Source organism: Oncorhynchus mykiss, chromosome 13 (genome assembly GCF_013265735.2).
Source record: "Oncorhynchus mykiss isolate Arlee chromosome 13, USDA_OmykA_1.1, whole genome shotgun sequence".
Taxonomy (NCBI): domain Eukaryota; kingdom Metazoa; phylum Chordata; class Actinopteri; order Salmoniformes; family Salmonidae; genus Oncorhynchus; species Oncorhynchus mykiss.
Window position 1 is genome coordinate 68,264,149 of NC_048577.1, and position 18,825 is coordinate 68,282,973.

The 18,825-nt window shown below is 42.3% G+C and overlaps 1 protein-coding gene across 1 annotated transcript in view; it reads left to right on the forward strand.

The window, feature by feature from the left end:
• The window catches only part of LOC110485296 (NLR family CARD domain-containing protein 3-like), a 373,592-nt gene extending 361,181 nt beyond the window's left edge, over positions 1-12,411 (forward strand). Inside the window, exons 8-13 of the mRNA XM_036942522.1 lie at positions 174-1,965; positions 7,415-7,588; positions 8,114-8,287; positions 9,447-9,620; positions 9,906-9,952; positions 11,505-12,411. Coding sequence (XP_036798417.1) covers positions 174-1,965; positions 7,415-7,588; positions 8,114-8,287; positions 9,447-9,620; positions 9,906-9,952; positions 11,505-12,073 — 2,930 coding nt within the window. The 3' untranslated portion in view covers positions 12,074-12,411. The remainder of the gene's footprint in view (positions 1-173; positions 1,966-7,414; positions 7,589-8,113; positions 8,288-9,446; positions 9,621-9,905; positions 9,953-11,504) is intronic.
• Positions 12,412-18,825: the final 6,414 nt, after the last annotated feature.

Here is an 18,825-nt window from a genome sequence, read left to right on the forward strand (position 1 = left end):
AATAATATAATCAGTCACTCCAGTGTCTAATGCATTATGAAATCATGTACACATTTATACAGGAGTTTAAGGGATTACATTATTATAATGTATAACTTTATAACAGTCCAACAACACTGTAGGCATTAAAACAGACGTGATATTAATATCCTCTGTGTTATTTCTTCATTCAGGTGAGCGTGCTGTGATTTGCCAACGTGAACTCAAATCTCATCTAAAGAAGAAGTTTCAATGTGTATTTGAGGGGATCGCTAAACAAGGAAACCCAACACTTCTCAGTAAGATCTACACAGAGCTCTACATCACAGAGGGTGGAACAGGAGAGGTCAATAATGAACATGAGCTGAGACAGATTGAGACAACAACCAGGAAACAAGCAAGACCAGAGACTGCAATCAAATGTAACGACATCTTCAAACCCTTAACTGGACAAGACAAACTTATCAGAACTGTGTTGACAAAGGGAGTCGCTGGCATTGGAAAAACAGTCTCCGTGCAGAAGTTCATTCTGGACTGGGCTGAAGGAAAAGCAAATCAGGATGTCCAATTTGTATTTTCATTCCCTTTTCGGGAGCTGAATTTGATGAAAGAGGACAAACACACTTTGATTGAACTTCTCAATCACTTCTCAATGGAAACCAAAGAATCAAGAATTTCCAACTATGACAAGTACAAAGTTCTGTTCATCTTTGATGGTCTGGATGAGTGTCGACTGCCCCTAGACTTCCAGAAGAACAAGATCTGTTGTGACGTCACAGAGTCAACCTCAGTGGATGTTCTGCTGACAAATCTCATCAAGGGAAATCTGCTTCCCTCTGCTCTCCTCTGGATAACTACCCGACCTGCAGCAGCCAATAAGATCCCTTCAGGGTTTGTTGATCAGGTGACAGAGGTACGAGGGTTCAATGATCCACAGAAGGAGGAGTACTTCAGGAAGAGATTCAGTGATGAGGACCTGGCCAGCAGAATCATCTCACACATAAAGACATCAAGGAGCCTCCACATCATGTGCCACATTCCAGTCTTCTGTTGGATTTCTGCAATAGTGCTTGAAGACATGCTGAAACATAAGAGAGAAGAGATGCCCAAGACTCTGACTGAGATGTACACACACCTTGTGGTGTTTCATACCAAACAGAAGAATGAAAAGTATCTTGGGAAAGAAGAGACAGGTCCACACTGGAATAAAGAGAGCATTCTGTCACTGGGAAAACTGGCTTTTCAACAGCTTGTGAATGGCAATCTGATTTTCTATGAAGAAGACCTGAAGGAGGCTGGCATTGATGTCAATGAAGCCTCAGTGTACTCAGGATTGTGCACACAGCTCTTTAAAGAGGAATGTGGGCTGGTCCAGGACAATGTGTACTGCTTTGTGCATCTGAGCATTCAGGAGTTTCTGGCTGCTGTATATGTGTTCCTTTCATTCATCAACAACAATGAGAATCTTATCACCAAACCTCAATCAACATCCAGGAACCTTGTTGCGCTGTTCAGAAACAAGCCTGGAGTTACTGTCTACAAGAGTGCTGTGGATGAAGCCTTACAAAGTGAGACAGGAAACCTGGACCTTTTCCTCCGCTTCCTTCTGGGCCTCTCACTGGAGTCCAATCAGAAGCACTTACGAGGTCTACTGACAATGACAAGAAGCAGCTCACAGAGCCATGAAGAAACAGTCAAGTACATCAAGAAGAAGATCAGGGAGAATCCCTCTCCAGAGAGGTGCATCAATCTGTTCCACTGTCTGAATGAACTGAATGACCATTCTCTAGTGGAGGAGATCCAAAGCTACCTGAGATCAGGAAGTCTCTCAGAAGCCAAACTGTCACCTGCACAGTGGTCAGCTCTGGTCTTTGTGTTGCTGACTTCAGAAGAGGAGCTGGATGTGTTTGACCTGAAGAAATACTCCAGATCAGAGGAAGGTCTGCTGAGGCTGCTGCCAGTGGTCAAAGCCTCCAAAGCTGCTCTGTGAGTACATAACATTACTTTTAAGTACTAATCATCAGGAAGAAATATTCACTTTAGAGAAAAATATGAATTGTTGAAAAACATATTTACTCAGTGCATTGCTGTTCACATTAGTATAACAATTGAAGTATCTGGGATCTACGTGTGTTTATATTAGTTACTGCGCTGTTACTAAGCAGTAATGCATTACGGCAGTGTTACGTTACTACACCTAATAGGAAATGCACATGCGCACTGGGGTGCCGGGAACTGTAGAGCACGAGGGGTTCTGACTAAACGAAAACTAACTGTACTCCCGGCTCCTGCCTGGTCATTTCTCCACAACACAAATATCACAGTGGCGATGAGGTGATTAAACTACATAAACGGACATTGCTTGAAGGGAAGAATGTTGCGTGAGTAATGAAACTCAAAATAATTATGTAATTCGTCAGTTATTTTTTATTTTCTTTCGCCAGTAGAGAAGGCTAAGCACTGCTAGTACAGTATTCAGGAGCTGCCAAGTAGCAAGACTATTGGAGTCCAGAATAGCGACACTGCTCTCTGGTGGTTCAATTTAAAAAACGGTCATTGAACCCATTGAAATTAGGCGATATCAGTGGAGAAATATTGGCAAGAAGAAAAAGGAAGAAGGACCGTAACACATTATTACAAATGAGTGCAGTAAATGAAGTAATTGCAGAAACTTCTGAAGTGAAGAATTAGATGAAAATTAAGGATTACAAGGAATAAGGAAACTGAACAATTAACTGTGAAAATGGCAACCATTGGTCGAGTACCAGAGATTGAGGATTTTGATTCCTATTTGGAGCATTTTGAACGTTGGCTGGCTGCAAATGAAATCAAAGATGAAAAGAAGCAGACGTATTTATCATGTGTTTTGGGTCCAACGGAGTATGGATTGCTGAAAGGTCTCATTGAACCAATAAAAGCAGTGGAGTTGAACTATGCAGAACTGACTGAAACTATTTCAAGGTATTTCAAGCCTAAGCCAATTCTCATTGCAGAACGTTTCAGATTTTACCAACATCACCAGAGTCAAGGGGAAACCGTGGCTGACTACATCCTTGCTTTGAAAAGGCTGGCAAGTACATGTGCGTTTGCACGATTTCTTGATGATGCTCTCCGAGACAAGTTTGTATGTGGTCTCACAGGTGAAGCATATCACAGAAGGCTCCTGTCAGAGAAGGACCTGACCTTTAAGAAAGCCTGTGATATAGCACTTGGACTCGAGCTTGTCCACAGGGATACTATTGAGCTATCGGGACATGCAGAACGTCAGAAAGGTGTTCACAAGGTCAGTGATGCACGTGGTGAAAAAAGCTCACAAAAGTCACACTTTTCTCAGTCCCGTCCTCAAGGTTACACAAGAACAAAGCAGCCCACATCTCAAAGGTCTAAGCCAAGTTGCTACAGATGTGGGGGAGATAATCATCAGCACAGTGAATGTCGATTCCAAAATGAAAAGTGCCACAATTGTGGAAAGGTTGGACATTTACAGAGAGTGTGTAAGGCCTCGAAAAGGCACAGCAAGAGCACACAAAGTGTCAGACGCAGCACAAGAAGAGGAAGGTACAACTGAAACAGTAGTGGAACTGTTCACAGTGTACACAGCTCAACAACTAAAAGATGGAATCTATCTCAACATGGAGTTAGCGGGAAAACAGGTTAAAATGCAGCTGGACACCGGAGCGTCTGTATCTCTGGTTCCAGAGAGACTCTACAAAGAAAAAATGAAAGACTGCCCTCTTCAGCCCGCGTCCATCCGCCTTTCTTCATACACTGGTGACACTATTCCTGTGTTAGGGCAGATCCAGGTACCAGTCCGGTATGAGGGGAAGGAGTGGACGCTACCGCTTGTCATTGTTAAAGGAGAAAAATCAGCCTTGCTAGGCAGAAACTTGCTACAAAAGATCAAGTTGAACTGGGGAGAAATCTTCAGTCTGAGAAATGACAAACCAGTGAGTCAGGCTACACTCACTAATATGCTGGAGAAGCACAAATAACTTTTCAAAGATGGCTACGGTGAAATACAAGACTTCACAGCAAAAGTCAGAGTGCAAGAAGGAACCAAGCCTATCTTTCACAAACCACGTCCGGTTCCCTATGCTCTTAAGGAAGCAGTAGAGAAGGAACTGGACCGCCTACAGAAGAATAACATAATCATGAAAGTAGCGAGGAGCGACTGGGCCGCTCCGATTGTTGTAGTTCCAAAGAAAGACAAGACCATCAGAATGTGCGGTGACTACGAGGTCACAGTAAATCGCTGCATACTACCAGAGGAATATCCACTACCAAACGCTGAAGATCTGTTTGCCACTCTAGCTGGTGGGAAGGTTTTCAGTAAGCTGGACCTGGCATTCGCTTATCAGCAACTGAAGCTGGATCCGGAGTCAGAACAGTATCTGACCATCAATACACACAAGGGGCTATTCAGATTCAATCGCTTGGCCTATGGAATCACGACAGCTCCAGCAATATTCCAACACACAATGGATCAGATCTTGGACGGTATAGACCATGTTGTGTGCTTCATGGACGACATCCTCATGTCAGCACCAACCATTGGAGAGCACCTTGTAGTGCTGGACAAAGTGATGTCAAGACTGGAGAAATATGGAGTGAGAATGAAACGCAGCAAGTGTGAGTTCCTCCAGGACTCAGTGGAGTATCTCGGATACAAGATTGATGCACAAGGCCTGCACCCAACCAACAGCAAGGTGGAAGCAATTGTAAACGCACCAGCACCCACAAATATCTCAGAGCTGAGGTCATTTTTGGGGCTCCTGAACTATTACGGAAAGTTTGTGGCAAACTTGTCCACATTGTTGCATCCGCTTCACCAACTGCTGCAGGCCGATACAAAGTGGAATTGCTCCCCACAATGCGAAGAAGCATTCAATACTTGCAAACAGCATCTGCTAAAGAGCAAGTGGCTTGCCCACTATAACACAGAGATGAAGCTGAGACTCGCGTGTGATGCATCTCCATACGGAGTAGGAGCCGTCATCTCACATGTTCTACCGTCAGGTGAAGAACACCCTATTGCATTTGCATCACGGAATCTGTCACCAAGTGAGAAAAAATATGCTCAAATTGAGAAGAAAGCCCTGAGCATCATATTCGGAGTGAAGAAGTTTCACAAATACCTCTACGGAAGGAAGTTCCAACTGCTGACAGATCACAAGCCTCTGTTGGCCATCCTTGGACCAAAATCAGCTATACCAACCCTTGCTGCACTTCGAATGCAATGTTGGGCTCTGATATTGTTAGCCTACGACTACGAGATTGAGTACAGACGATCCAGTGATCACGCAAATGCTGATGCACTATCGAGACTACCATGCAATAGTGACTCCGATAGTGAAGATGATAGAGCAGTCTTCCAGATCTCTCTCATTGATGAACTGCCCATATCTGCTTCTGACATAGCAGAGGAAACAAGGAAAGACCCAGTGCTTTCCAAAGTCTTGGACTTAACATTAGGCAGTTGCCCAACCTTCGTAAATGACGATAACCTTCGTCCATTCATCGACAAGAAAGACCAGTTGTCCACTGATCAAGGATGTGTTCTGTGGGGATCAAGGGTGGTGGTACCTCACGAATTCCAGAGGAGACTGCTATCTGACCTGCACGAGGCACATCCAGGGATCACTCGAATGAAAGCACTCGCTCACAGTTATCTGTGGTGGCCTGGACTGGATCAGGACATTCAACAGCATGTAGGCCACTGCTCACCTTGTGAAGCTGTTCGCAACAAGCCTGCTGCTGCACCTCTTCATCCATGGTCCTGGGCTGCTACACCTTGGGAACGCATCCATGTGGATTACGCCGAAATTGACAAGCAACATTTCCTTGTTGTCGTCGATGTCCATTCCAAGTGGATTGAAGTGTTCCCTACTCAACTGACCACAGCCGAGAAGACCATCAATCTTCTCAGACACCTGTTTGCATCCTTTGGACTATTCAAGGAGCTCGTATCAGACAATGGCCCTCCGTTCACGTCAAACGATTTTGAAACGTTTCTCAAGGACAACGGAGTAAGGCACATCCTGTCGTTCTGTCCCTGAACAGGCAGTTAACCCACTGTTCCTAGGCCGTCATTGAAAATAAGAATGTTTTCTTAACTGACTTGCCTGGTTAAATAAAGGTAAAAATCCTGTCACCACCTTACCATCCGCAATCAAAACGGAGCAGTGGAGAGAGCAAACCTTTAAGAAGGCCTGGACTAGACTCGAGGTTCAGTCTGTGCCCACCCACCAAAGGCTTCCTCAGTTCCTGTTTACTTACCGTAACACACCACACACAGTAAAGGAATGTACACCAGCTGAACTGTTTCTGAAAGGCCAACCACATACCCGCCTGACATTGTTGAAACCAGAATCCAGTCAAGCACTGTGGCAAAGCACCAGCTACAGCAGAAGAAAGCTCATGATAGACACTCAAAGACTGTCAGAGAATTCAAAGAGGGAGAGAGGGTGATGGTACGTGATTTCAGACACCCCAAGCGCCTGTGGAACTCAGGTGTGATCTTGCAACGCAGAGGACTTTTGACTTACCAAGTCCAAATTGGTCATCGCCAGGTCAACGTTCATGTGGATCATCTGCTACGGTCCAACGCCCCAGCAGAGACATGCCGAGAGAACAGGAACAATAACGACCCCCAGGACTATTCTCCTGACTGTGGACGTACGGGAGAGACAGAGCCTGACCTTCCACCCGAACCTGGCCCACCACAGGAAGCCCAGGAGGAGCGGAGATATCCTATTCAACAGCGAAGGACACCTCAAAAGCTTGACCTGTGAGTTGAGCTGGTTAAGGAGGTAACGAACAGTAAAACAAACACTTTAATATGTCCTAGATAAAAGGAAAGAAAAAGGACATTACCTGGGATAGTTATTAGGACACAAACTCCATCTTTGGGGCATCTTCGGGGCAGAATAATCCCCTGGATTTGTGCTGGGCTCTGAAAAGTCTGCTTCAACCCAGTAGTTGAATTTTTTTAAGAGTGCATTGTTCAGATATTGCATTAGTAGTTACCTAACATATTTACCTTGTTCTCTGGTAGTTAAACACTATGGGGAGGAGTGTAGTATCTGGGATCTACATCTGTTTCTAGTAGTTACTGTGCTGTTACTAAGCAGTAATGCATTACTGCAGTGTTACGTTACTACACCTAATAGGAAATGCACATGCGCACTGGGGTGCCGGGAACTGTAGAGCACGAGGGGTTTTGACTAAACAAAAACTAACAGTACTCCCGGCTCCTGCCTGGTCATTTCTCCGCAACACAAATATTACAACAATGTGACCATACATTTCTAGGAGATTAAAGATGAATCTATATGTTTTTTGGGAGAATAAACCAAATGCATCTGCCATTGTCCTTCTACACTACTGGTGTTAAATTAACAGTGTGTTTGTGAAATCATGATGATCTCTTTATCAGGCTGTCAGGCTGTGGAGTCACGGACAAAGGCTGTGCTTCTCTGGTCTCAGCTCTGAAGTCAAACCCCTCACACCTGAGAGAGCTGGATCTGAGTAACAATGACCTGAAGGATTCAGGAGTGAAGCTGCTCTCTGCTGGACTGGGGAATCCCCACTGTAAACTGGAGACTCTGAGGTCAGTGTTCCTGTAGTTGGTCAACAAGTGATAACTGTTCACCAGATCCACATGTGTTTACCAGACACATAATCCACACCATATGTGTTTGGACAGTGAAGTTACAGTTTTAAATGAGTCTCTCTGCTCCAGTATTTAGGATTGGATGTATTATGTTTTATGTTAGGTGACAGTACAGAATGTCACCTTCATTTTTAAGGTACTCATAAAAATCTGTGTTAGCTTTTAGAAATGAAAGCACTTCATGGACCTAGTTCTCCCATTTGAAGAAGTACTAAAATTTTATTTTTAAAGCTAACATCAGAGGTGAAGGTCTGGTCAGTCAACTCAGATATTTGTACAATACAATTCTCTCTCTTCAAGCCATATGATAATTTCTAATAATGATACATTCATTCAATTTTGAATAGATATGGCAGGTTTCAGGACACTGATGTATCTGAATATGTTGAAAAATAGATACTGCCACTATTTTCACCACCAAAGAATAGCAGTGTGGTTTTAATATGATTTGACTCTTTGCAGGCTGTCAGGCTGTCAAGTCACAGAGGAAGGCTGTGCTTCTCTGGTCTCAGCTCTGAAGTCAAACCCCTCACACCTGAGAGAGCTGGATCTGAGTAACAATGACCTGAAGGATTCAGGAGTGAAGCTGCTCTCTGCTGGACTGGGGAATCCCCACTGTAAACTGGAGACTCTGAGGTCAGCGTTCCTGTAGTTGGTCAACAGGTGGTAGATGTTCACCAGATCCACAAGTGTTTACCAGGCACACATAGTCCACATCATATGTGTTTACCAGGCACACATAGTCCACATCATATGTGTTTACCAGATACATAGTCCACATCATATGTGTTTACCAGATACATAGTCCACATCATATGTGTTTACCAGATACATAGTCCACATCATATGTGTTTACCAGACACATAGTCCACATCATATGTGTTTACCAGACACATAGTCCACATCATATGTGTTTACCAGATACATAGTCCACATCATATGTGTTTACCAGATACATAGTCCACATCATATGTGTTTACCAGATACATAGTCCACATCATATGTGTTTGGACAGTGAAGTTTACAGTTTTAAATTTGGTGCTATGCTCCAGCATTTTGGATTTGAGATCATATGTTTCATATTAGATGACAGTTCAGAATGTCACCTTTTAATTTGAGGTTTGAATGTCTTGTTGTAGCCTCTGTAACTCTCTCACTCATTATTATTAATGATTAATTCATGATCTTTCTCAAGTCACAGGTTTGATGTAGTCATTGTGTTCAAAGAATATGGGACCAAATACTATTATTTTGACTACTTGAATACACTATACGTGAATTGGTCAGAATACTTATGACTTATTCAAATGGGTAGACTAGATACATAAAGATACATAAAGGGCTTTCATTTCTAAACGGTGAAACAGATATGTATGAAAATACCCTCAAATTAAAGGTGACACTATATACTGTCACCTTAGATGAAACATTAGACCTCAAATCCAAAATGTTGGAGTACAGATCCACATTTAAAATGTTATCTTCACTGTCAAAATAGATATGTACTGAGTATACAGTCCACACCAATCTAAATCTGATACCTCACTGTTTGTCTTTTAACTGATACTGCTTTTTAAACTGGTCTGGTCAGTCTACTATAATATTTGGACTTTATATTTTTCTCTCTACCAGCCATACTTTGATTTTTTGTCATTTCAATTAATCATTAATTTACGAATAGATATGAAAGGTTGCTGGACATTGATATATCTGAATATGTTGAGGAAATATACTGCCACTATTTTCACCACTAAAGAATAGCAGTGTGGTTTAAATATGATTTGACTCTTTGCAGGCTGTCAGGCTGTCTAGTCACTGAAGAAGGCTGTGCTTCTCTGGTCTCAGCTCTGAGGTCAAACCCCTCACACCTGAGAGAGCTGGACCTGAGCTACAATCACCCAGGAGACTCAGGAGTCAGACTGCTCTCTGCTGGACTGGAGGATCCACACTGCAGACTGGAGAAAGTCAAGTATGTAGAGGGTTACTTGTTATTACTGCATTGTCGGAACTAGAAGCACAAGCATTTCGCTACACTTGCATTAACATCTGCTAACCATGTGTATGTGACAAATAAAATTTGATTTGATTTGATTTGATTTGGTTTATGTCAATGTTCATATCAGGCATGTTTGAGTTATCAGGCTAGTTAAGACAAACATTCTTACCACCACTTGAACAAACTTATATGCTGTGTGTGTGTGTGTGTTCACGTGTATCACTCAATGACTGTCTGTTCTTCTGCTTACCGCTACAGTGTGGATCATGGTGGAGAGTACACAATGAAACCTGGACTTAGAAAATGTGAGTGTTGACTGCTGTGAAGTATATGACTAAGAATAAGTCTTAATTCAAGTTAAGTCAAAGACCACCATCATTACTGACTTGGTCATATTACATACAATCTGTAGTTCTACAGAAGCAGAAATCAGGGACACCAAAGTTTAGAAAGAGCAGCTTTGGCAGTGTGTGTGTATGTGTGTGGTGTGTTCGTGTTACGCTAGAAATGTGTATTTATGCATACATACAGGTGTGTGTGTGCTCGGGATGTGTGTGTGTGTGTGTGTGTGTGTGTGTGTGTGTGTATATAATTAATGTGAATAAGTGTGTTTTATATTACCATACAGTATAACATATGACCATTCAACAAGTCTCAAGTTACATTAACTTCTCCTGTTGATACCTAGAAACATCTACATTAAATTAATTAGTAATTTTTTTCTTATTTTTATTGCACCTTTATTTAAAGTTATTATTATTATTCAAAGTCAAAATTGGCTACATCATCATTTTTATTTTTTATTTCACATTTATTTAACAGATAGAAGGGCAGGCAGGGGGACAGACAGATGGACAGGCAGGGGGACAGACAGACGGGCAGGCAAGGGGATACACACACAGGCAGGCAGTGACAGACATAGAGAGACAGGCAGGTAAGTAGGCCAGTTGAGAACAAGTTCTCATTTACCGGGGCTGCAGGGAAGCCTAGTGGTTAGAGCATTGGACTAGTAGCCGGAAGGTTGCAAGTTCAAACCCCCGAGCTGACAAGGTACAAATCTGTCGTTCTGCCCCTGAACAGGCAGTTAACCCACTGTTCCCAGGCCGCCATTGAAAATAAGAATGTGTTCTTAACTGACTTGCCTAGTTAAATAAATGTAAAATAAAAAATAAAATAAAAAAAACATCTCCGACCTGGCCAATATAAAGCAGAGCAGTGCAACAAAAACAACATCGAGTTACACATAAACAAACGTAAATAACACAAAGGAAAAGAAAAATAGAAAAATCTATGTACAGCTTATGTAGAATAGTAGGGAGGTTGGTAATAAATAGGCCATAGAGGTGAAAAATAATTACAATTTAGCATTAATACTGGAGTGATAGATGTGCAGATGATGATGTGCAAGTAGAGATACTGGGGAGCAAAAGAACAAGAGGGTAAGTAATACTATGGGGATGAGGTAGTCAAGTGTGATATTTACAGATGGGCTGTGTACAGGTACAGTGATCGGTAAGCTGCTCTGGAGATATAAGATTCCAGCTTCAGTGATTTTTGCAATTCGTTCCAGTCATTGGCAGCAGAGAACTGGAAGGAGAGGCGGCCGAAGTAAGTGTTGGCTTTGGGGATGACCAGTGAGATAAACCTGCTGCGTATGCTACGGGTGGGTGTTGCTATGGTGACCAGTGAGCTGAGATAAGGCCAGGCTTTACCTAGCAAAGACTTATAAATGCCAGTGGGTTTGGTGACGGATATGTAGTGAGGGCCAGCCAACGAGAGCATTCAGGTCGCCAGGGAGTTAACATTCTAATGTGAATGATGATGATTTCTAACATTGTGTCTGGTTTCATCCACCAGATGCCTGTGATCTCACACTGGACCCAAACACAGCACACAGACTCCTCTTTCTGACTGAGGATAACAGAAAGGTGACACGTAGCAGGGAGACACAACCGTATCCTGATCACCAGGAGAGATTTGAGTTCTGGCAGCAAGTGCTGTGTAGAGATGGTCTGACTGGGCGCTGTTACTGGGAGGTAGAGGGGAGTGGGGGATTGGCTGACATTGGAGTGACATATAAAGGAATCAGCAGGAGAGGAAGGGGTAATGACTGTGTTATTGGATCCAATGACAAGTCCTGGAGTCTGTTCTTTTCTGACAAAAGTTACTATGCCAGGCACAATAATGTTCACATTACCTTAGACGTCCCCCCCTCCAGCTCCCACAGAGTAGGAGTGTATCTGGACTGGCCAGCTGGCACTCTGTCCTTCTACAGAGTCTCCTCTGACACACTGACCCACCTGTACACATTCTACACCACATTCACGGAGCCCCTCTATCCAGGGTTTAAGGTTAATGATGTTGACTCCTCAGTGTCCCTGTGTCAGGTGTTCATGGGGCCAAAAAAACATGATGTTTCACTCTAATCATGTGTTTTATGTTTGATCACAATATGACATTTAAATACATGGAGTAACACACACACCAGTTTGGACCAATTTATTCCTGGAAATAATAACCATGGTAACTCTGTGTCAATGGACACACACACTCGCACACTGGACACACAATAACACACACTGGACAAACTGGACACACAATAACACACACTGGACAAACTGGACACACAATAACACACACTGGACAAACTGGACACCCAATAACACACACTGGATATATATAGATATAACAGAAGCTAATAGAACCAGGACACTTTGTCACAAGATATAACAGAAGCTAATAGAACCAGGACACTTTGTCACAAGATATAACAGAAGCTAATAGAACCAGGACACTTTGTCACAAGATATAACAGAAGCTAATAGAACCAGGACACTTTGTCACAAGATATAACAGATACTACTAAGCCTGATTTCAGTCTGAACTCATCTTTGACCAAATGTGTAGCAGCAGTTTGCAATTGTACGGCAGAATAGCTGTGCACACAATCCTTATACCTCTTCATGGACTACAGTTGAACATTGTCTTGTTTTAGGGTCTGATTTGAATTACAGCAGTTATTTTAACAATGCTGGTTATAAATATTGTTGACCTTCATCCAAGGAGACCTTGACTTGCATTACACTCGCTGCAGAAAAACATTTTCATGAAATGATGAGACTTCTAGTTAGAGAAAATGATTCCTATAAACGTGCCCTGATACAAGCAAGAAACAAGTAATCGATGAAACACAATGCGACATATCTGTTTGATAGTTCACACATTCATCCGTCAGGGTTACTATCTTGTCATGTTTTTGACTAACCACAGTGGAACATTCTAGTCTTTAAGGACATTAACTGGCAGAACAGGTTTCAGCAAAGTATGGTGTCATTGTTTTCAGGAAGGTGCGCCCATGGTCTTTGTACTGCGGTACAAAGGCAAAGAGCAGTTTACGTAAACAGCGAATATGATAAAAACTGCATTAAAGTTAGTTTTTTTGTCCATGCATATCAACCATGACCACTGATCTGACCTATGACCCCTAAAATACTGATACTGCACTATGGGTAATGCAAAAGCAAAGTAGAGTATCTAGAAATCTAAATGTGTTGATCCAACATTTTGTTGTTTTTCTGTTTGATTTGAATAGTTTGAGTTCTAACTACATTCCAACTGTATTTAATGGTGTTTTGTACGTAGTTGTGTTTTCATGTTTTGACTGATGTATTGTAGTAACCCTCAAGCTGTTTTTAGCCATAAGGTTATTTAATAACGGAGAATGTTCATAGTTAATAAATATTTGATTTTGTATTACTATCAATGCTGTCATGTTCTTTATGTTATGTTCTTTATGTTAGCTATTATTTCTATATTTTGTTTATCTTTCTTACCATTATCTGGGTATTTACTCTCTCTCACACACACACACATACACACACACACACACACACACACACACACACACACTCACTCTATCACACACAATCTACACACACACAGTCTCTTTGGCTAGGGAGACCTGGTCAAGAAGGCAGCAGTAGGAAAAACAGAATACAAACAGCACATCAACACGTTATCAGAGCTGGTCCTGTTTCCAGGAAACATGTACATTCCTCCGGGGGTAAACCCGTTATCAGAGCTGGTCCTGTCTCCAGGAAACATGTACATTCCTCTGGGGGTAAACCCGTTTCAGAGCTGGTCCTGTCTCCAGGAAACATGTACATTCCTCTGGGGGTAAACCCGTTATCAGAGCTGGTCCTGTCTCCAGGAAACATGTACATTCCTCCGGGGGTAAACCCGTATCAGAGCTGGTCCTGTCTCCAGGAAACATGTACATTCCTCTGGGGGTAAACCCGTTATCAGAGCTGGTCCTGTCTCCAGGAAACATGTACATTCCTCTGGGGGTAAACCCGTATCAGAGCTGGTCCTGTCTCCAGGAAACATGTACATTCCTCTGGGGGTAAACCCGTTATCAGAGCTGGTCCTGTCTCCAGGAAACATGTACATTCCTCCGGGGGTAAACCCGTTATCAGAGCTGGTCCTGTCTCCAGGAAACATGTAAATTCCTCTGGGGGTAAACCCGTATCAGAGCTGGTCCTGTCTCCAGGAAACATGTACATTCCTCCGGGGGTAAACCCGTTATCAGAGCTGGTCCTGTCTCCAGGAAACATGTACATTCCTCTGGGGGTAAACCTGTTATCAGAGCTGGTCCTGTCTCCAGGAAACATGTACATTCCTCCGGGGGTAAACCCGTATCAGAGCTGGTCCTGTCTCCAGGAAACATGTACATTCCTCTGGGGGTAAACCCGTTATCAGAGCTGGTCCTGTCTCCAGGAAACATGTACATTCCTCCGGGGGTAAACCCGTTTCAGAGCTGGTCCTGTCTCCAGGAAACATGTACATTCCTCCGGGGGTAAACCCGTTATCAGAGCTGGTCCTGTCTCCAGGAAACATGTACATTCCTCTGGGGGTAAACCCGTTATCAGAGCTGGTCCTGTCTCCAGGAAACATGTACATTCCTCCGGGGGTAAACCCGTTATCAAAGCTGGTCCTGTCTCCAGGAAACATGTACATTCCTCCGGGGGTAAACCCGTTATCAGAGCTGGTCCTGTCTCCAGGAAACATGTACATTCCTCTGGGGGTAAACCCGTTATCAGAGCTGGTCCTGTCTCCAGGAAACATGTACATTCCTCCGGGGGTAAACCCGTTATCAGAGCTGGTCCTGTCTCCAGGAAACATGTACATTCCTCCGGGGGTAAACCCGTTTCATGGAGTACAGCAGGTAGCCTGCAGCAGGATTCTGATCCAACTAGACAACAAACCTGACCAACTGACCTAATTGATCAATTCAACACACTTGGTATTCCAGGTTGATTAAATCAAAAACATGAATTGTTGTGCTGACCTTATGGGGACATTGAACTGTTGTGCTGACCTTATGGGGACATTGAACTGTTGTGCTGACCTTATGGGGACATTGAACTGTTGTGCTGACCTTATGGGGACATTGAACTGTTGTCCTGACCTTATGGGGACATTGAACTGTTGTGCTGACCTTATGGGGACATTGAACTGTTGTGCTGACCTTATGGGGACATTGAACTGTTGTGCTGACCTTATGGGGACATTGAACTGTTGTGCTGACCTTATGGGGACATTGAACTGTTGTGCTGACCTTATGGGGACATTGAACTGTTGTGCTGACCTTATGGGGACATTGAACTGTTGTGCTGACCTTATGGGGACATTGAGCTGTTGTGCTGACCTTATGGGGACATTGAACTGTTGTGCTGACCTTATGGGGACATTGAACTGTTGTGCTGACCTTATGGGGACATTGAACTGTTGTGCTGACCTTATGGGGACATTGAACTGTTGTGCTGACCTTATGGGGATATTGAACTGTTGTGCTGACCTTATGGGGACATTGAACTGTTGTGCTGACCTTATGGGGACATTGAACTGTTGTGCTGACCTTATGGGGACATTGAACTGTTGTGCTGACCTTATGGGGACATTGAACTGTTGTGCTGACCTTATGGGGACATTGAACTGTTGTGCTGACCTTATGGGGACATTGAACTGTTTGCACACATCCCGTGTGGGGACATCTTGACAAACTGGGGACAAAATAATTATCCCTGTAAGGCAGACCATGTCAAAACCTAACCCTAACATTTCACCCCTAACTGTAATTCTAACCTTAAACCCCCTAGAAATGACCTTTTTCCTTGTGGGTATCAGCAAAATGCCCCAGTTGGTCCCCACAAGTATAGTTAAACGTGCACTCTCTCACACTCGAACACACACAATCTACACACACATCATTCTTTAGTTGTGCTGTTTGTATATTGTTGTATTGTAGAGAAAACAAAACATTGACACCTGTATGTTTGGGAATTATTCTGCAATAATATGCTCAGTCCAAAGCTTTGCACAGCCCACAGACATGTCTACGAACTTTAGGTAGAGGGAACCCTCATCATGTGACGTCGGCACCTGTTTGGCTTTTGCAGAGAAGTCTCCCGTCTTGATCAGCATAGAACGGGGTCCCTAACAAACTACATCACCTCTGTGGGGAGACTAAACTCATCAAGTCTTGTTTCAAAGTTATATTTCAGTTTAACTAAAAACTCTGACATCACGGGAGTCATCTGTACTGATGAGGACTGGATATAGTTATGCACAATAGGGAAATTGATGATTTTATTCTGGGCTCAAATCAGAGGAGAAAATAAATGTATTTTGAAAAGCAATACATTGTTTCAAGCATGCCAATAACTGTTTAACCCCTCCCCTTGTAGGCCCAAATTAAGTCCATTCAAGGGATTTTAAAATGTCACTCAAACAAACCTCAGCTACAAAGTCCTCATCAACAATTTACACTAGTATGTGTTGGGTTTGTTGTGGCGGCCATCGAAGAGTAAAGCAATTACCGAGTCCTCCCTAAACTCACTCTCTCGAGTGCATTAGGCCTACCCTTACTTAGCTACCTAACATCATTTTGTAAAAGGAGATCGTGATACTCAACAGACCACGAAACAAGCCATGTTGAAGGATAAATGTTGATCGGATAAAGTTTATGATAGCCATAATGGAGTCCATTGTTTAACTCACTGCTGAGTTTAGCCAAAGCACACTCAGGCAGTGTAACAGCCAATAGGCAGGCAGACGGACTCTGTAACCCTGTTACCAGTTGCAGTCAATCAGAGCTGCCATGTTACTGCTATTGATTGACAGCACTTAACGGTGAATGGAAACACTTTAGGTAGTAAATCTACCTTATATAATGTTACTTACCCTACATTATTCATCTCCTATGCATACGTATATACTGTACTCTATATCATCGACTGTATCCTTATGTAATACATGTATCACTAGCCACTTTAAACAATGCTACCTTATATAATGTTACTCACCCTACATTATTCATCTCCTATGCATACGTATATACTGTACTCTATATCATCGACTGTATCCTTATGTAATACATGTATCACTAGCCACTTTAATAATGGGAATTGATGGGAAATGATGTAAATATATCACTAGCCACTTTAAACAATGCTACCTTATATAATGTTACTTACCCTACATTATTCATCTCCTATGCATACGTATATACTGTACTCTATATCATCGACTGTATCCTTATGTAATACATGTATCACTAGCCACTTTATACTATGCTACCTTATATAATGTTCTTACCTTACATTATTCATCTCATATGCATACGTATATACTGTACTCTATATCATCGACTGTATCCTTATGTAATACATGTATCACTAGCCACTTTAAACAATGCTACCTTATATAATGTTACTCACCCTACATTATTCATCTCCTATGCATACGTATATACTGTACTCTATATCATCGACTGTATCCTTATGTAATACATGTATCACTAGCCACTTTAATAATGGGAATTGATGGGAAATTATGTAAATATATCACTAGCCACTTTAAACAATGCTACCTTATATAATGTTACTCACCCTACATTATTCATCTCCTATGCATACGTATATACTGTACTCTATATCATCGACTGTATCCTTATGTAATACATGTATCACTAGCCACTTTAATAATGGGAATTGATGGGAAATTATGTAAATATATCACTAGCCACTTTAAACAATGCTACCTTATATAATGTTACTTACCCTACATTATTCATCTCATATGCATACGTATATACTGTACTCTATATCATCGACTGCATCCTTATGTAATACATGTATCACTAGCCACTTTAAACTATGCCACTTTGTTTACATACTCATCTCATTTGTACATACTGTACTCGATACCATCTACTGTATCTTGCCTATGCTGCTCTGTACCATCACTCATTCATATATCCTTATGTACATATTCTTTATCCCCTTACACTGTGTACAAGACAGTAGTTTTGGAATTGTTAGTTAGATTACTTGTTATTACTGCATTGTCGGAACTAGAAGCACAAGCATTTCGCTACACTCGCATTAACATCTGCTAACCATGTGTATGTGAACATTAACATCTGCTAACCATGTGTATGTGACAAATAAAATTTGATAACCATGTGTATGTGACAAATAAAATTTGATTTGATCTAAGTAAAGAGATGTAGTCAATCCACGAATACTAAACACGTGCATTTAACATAAACACATCTCTATGTTTAGTATTTTGATCGCCGACCTGGTTTATTTGAACTATGGTCACTCCATTTTAAATTGCCATAGTAATGACTGACGCCAGTGTGTCACGGGCAACAACAAGTAGTAAATCAAACATGAACTGTATAGCGCCAGGCTGTATGAATTTGGCTCCCCCAAAACAATATCTTGGTAAACTACCATCGGCTTGCCCAAGGACCTACAACTTTTGTAGAAGTGGCTCCATGTTTTGAAGAGGAAGGACGTGTCAGCCCGAGCTAGCAGGATGTGCAGACAGCATTTCACGGGATTTCTCGATGAAGGGCACGTTTGATGCGGCAACTGGGAGTTTCCGAATGGAAAGAAGTCATAGGTCTACGTTGAAGCCCTCTGCTTGCACCTCCATTTGACATTAAGAGGGTTATGGTGTACCGACCGACCATCATCAACATCGCTGCCTTTGGAGAGTCAAGCAAAAGCGATTGAACGTAGGAGGCATCACGAGTCAATGCAATGAAGCCTGAATGAACGTTAACCGGTCATGACTGTTGTTGACTAGGCTAACGTTAGCCACTGTA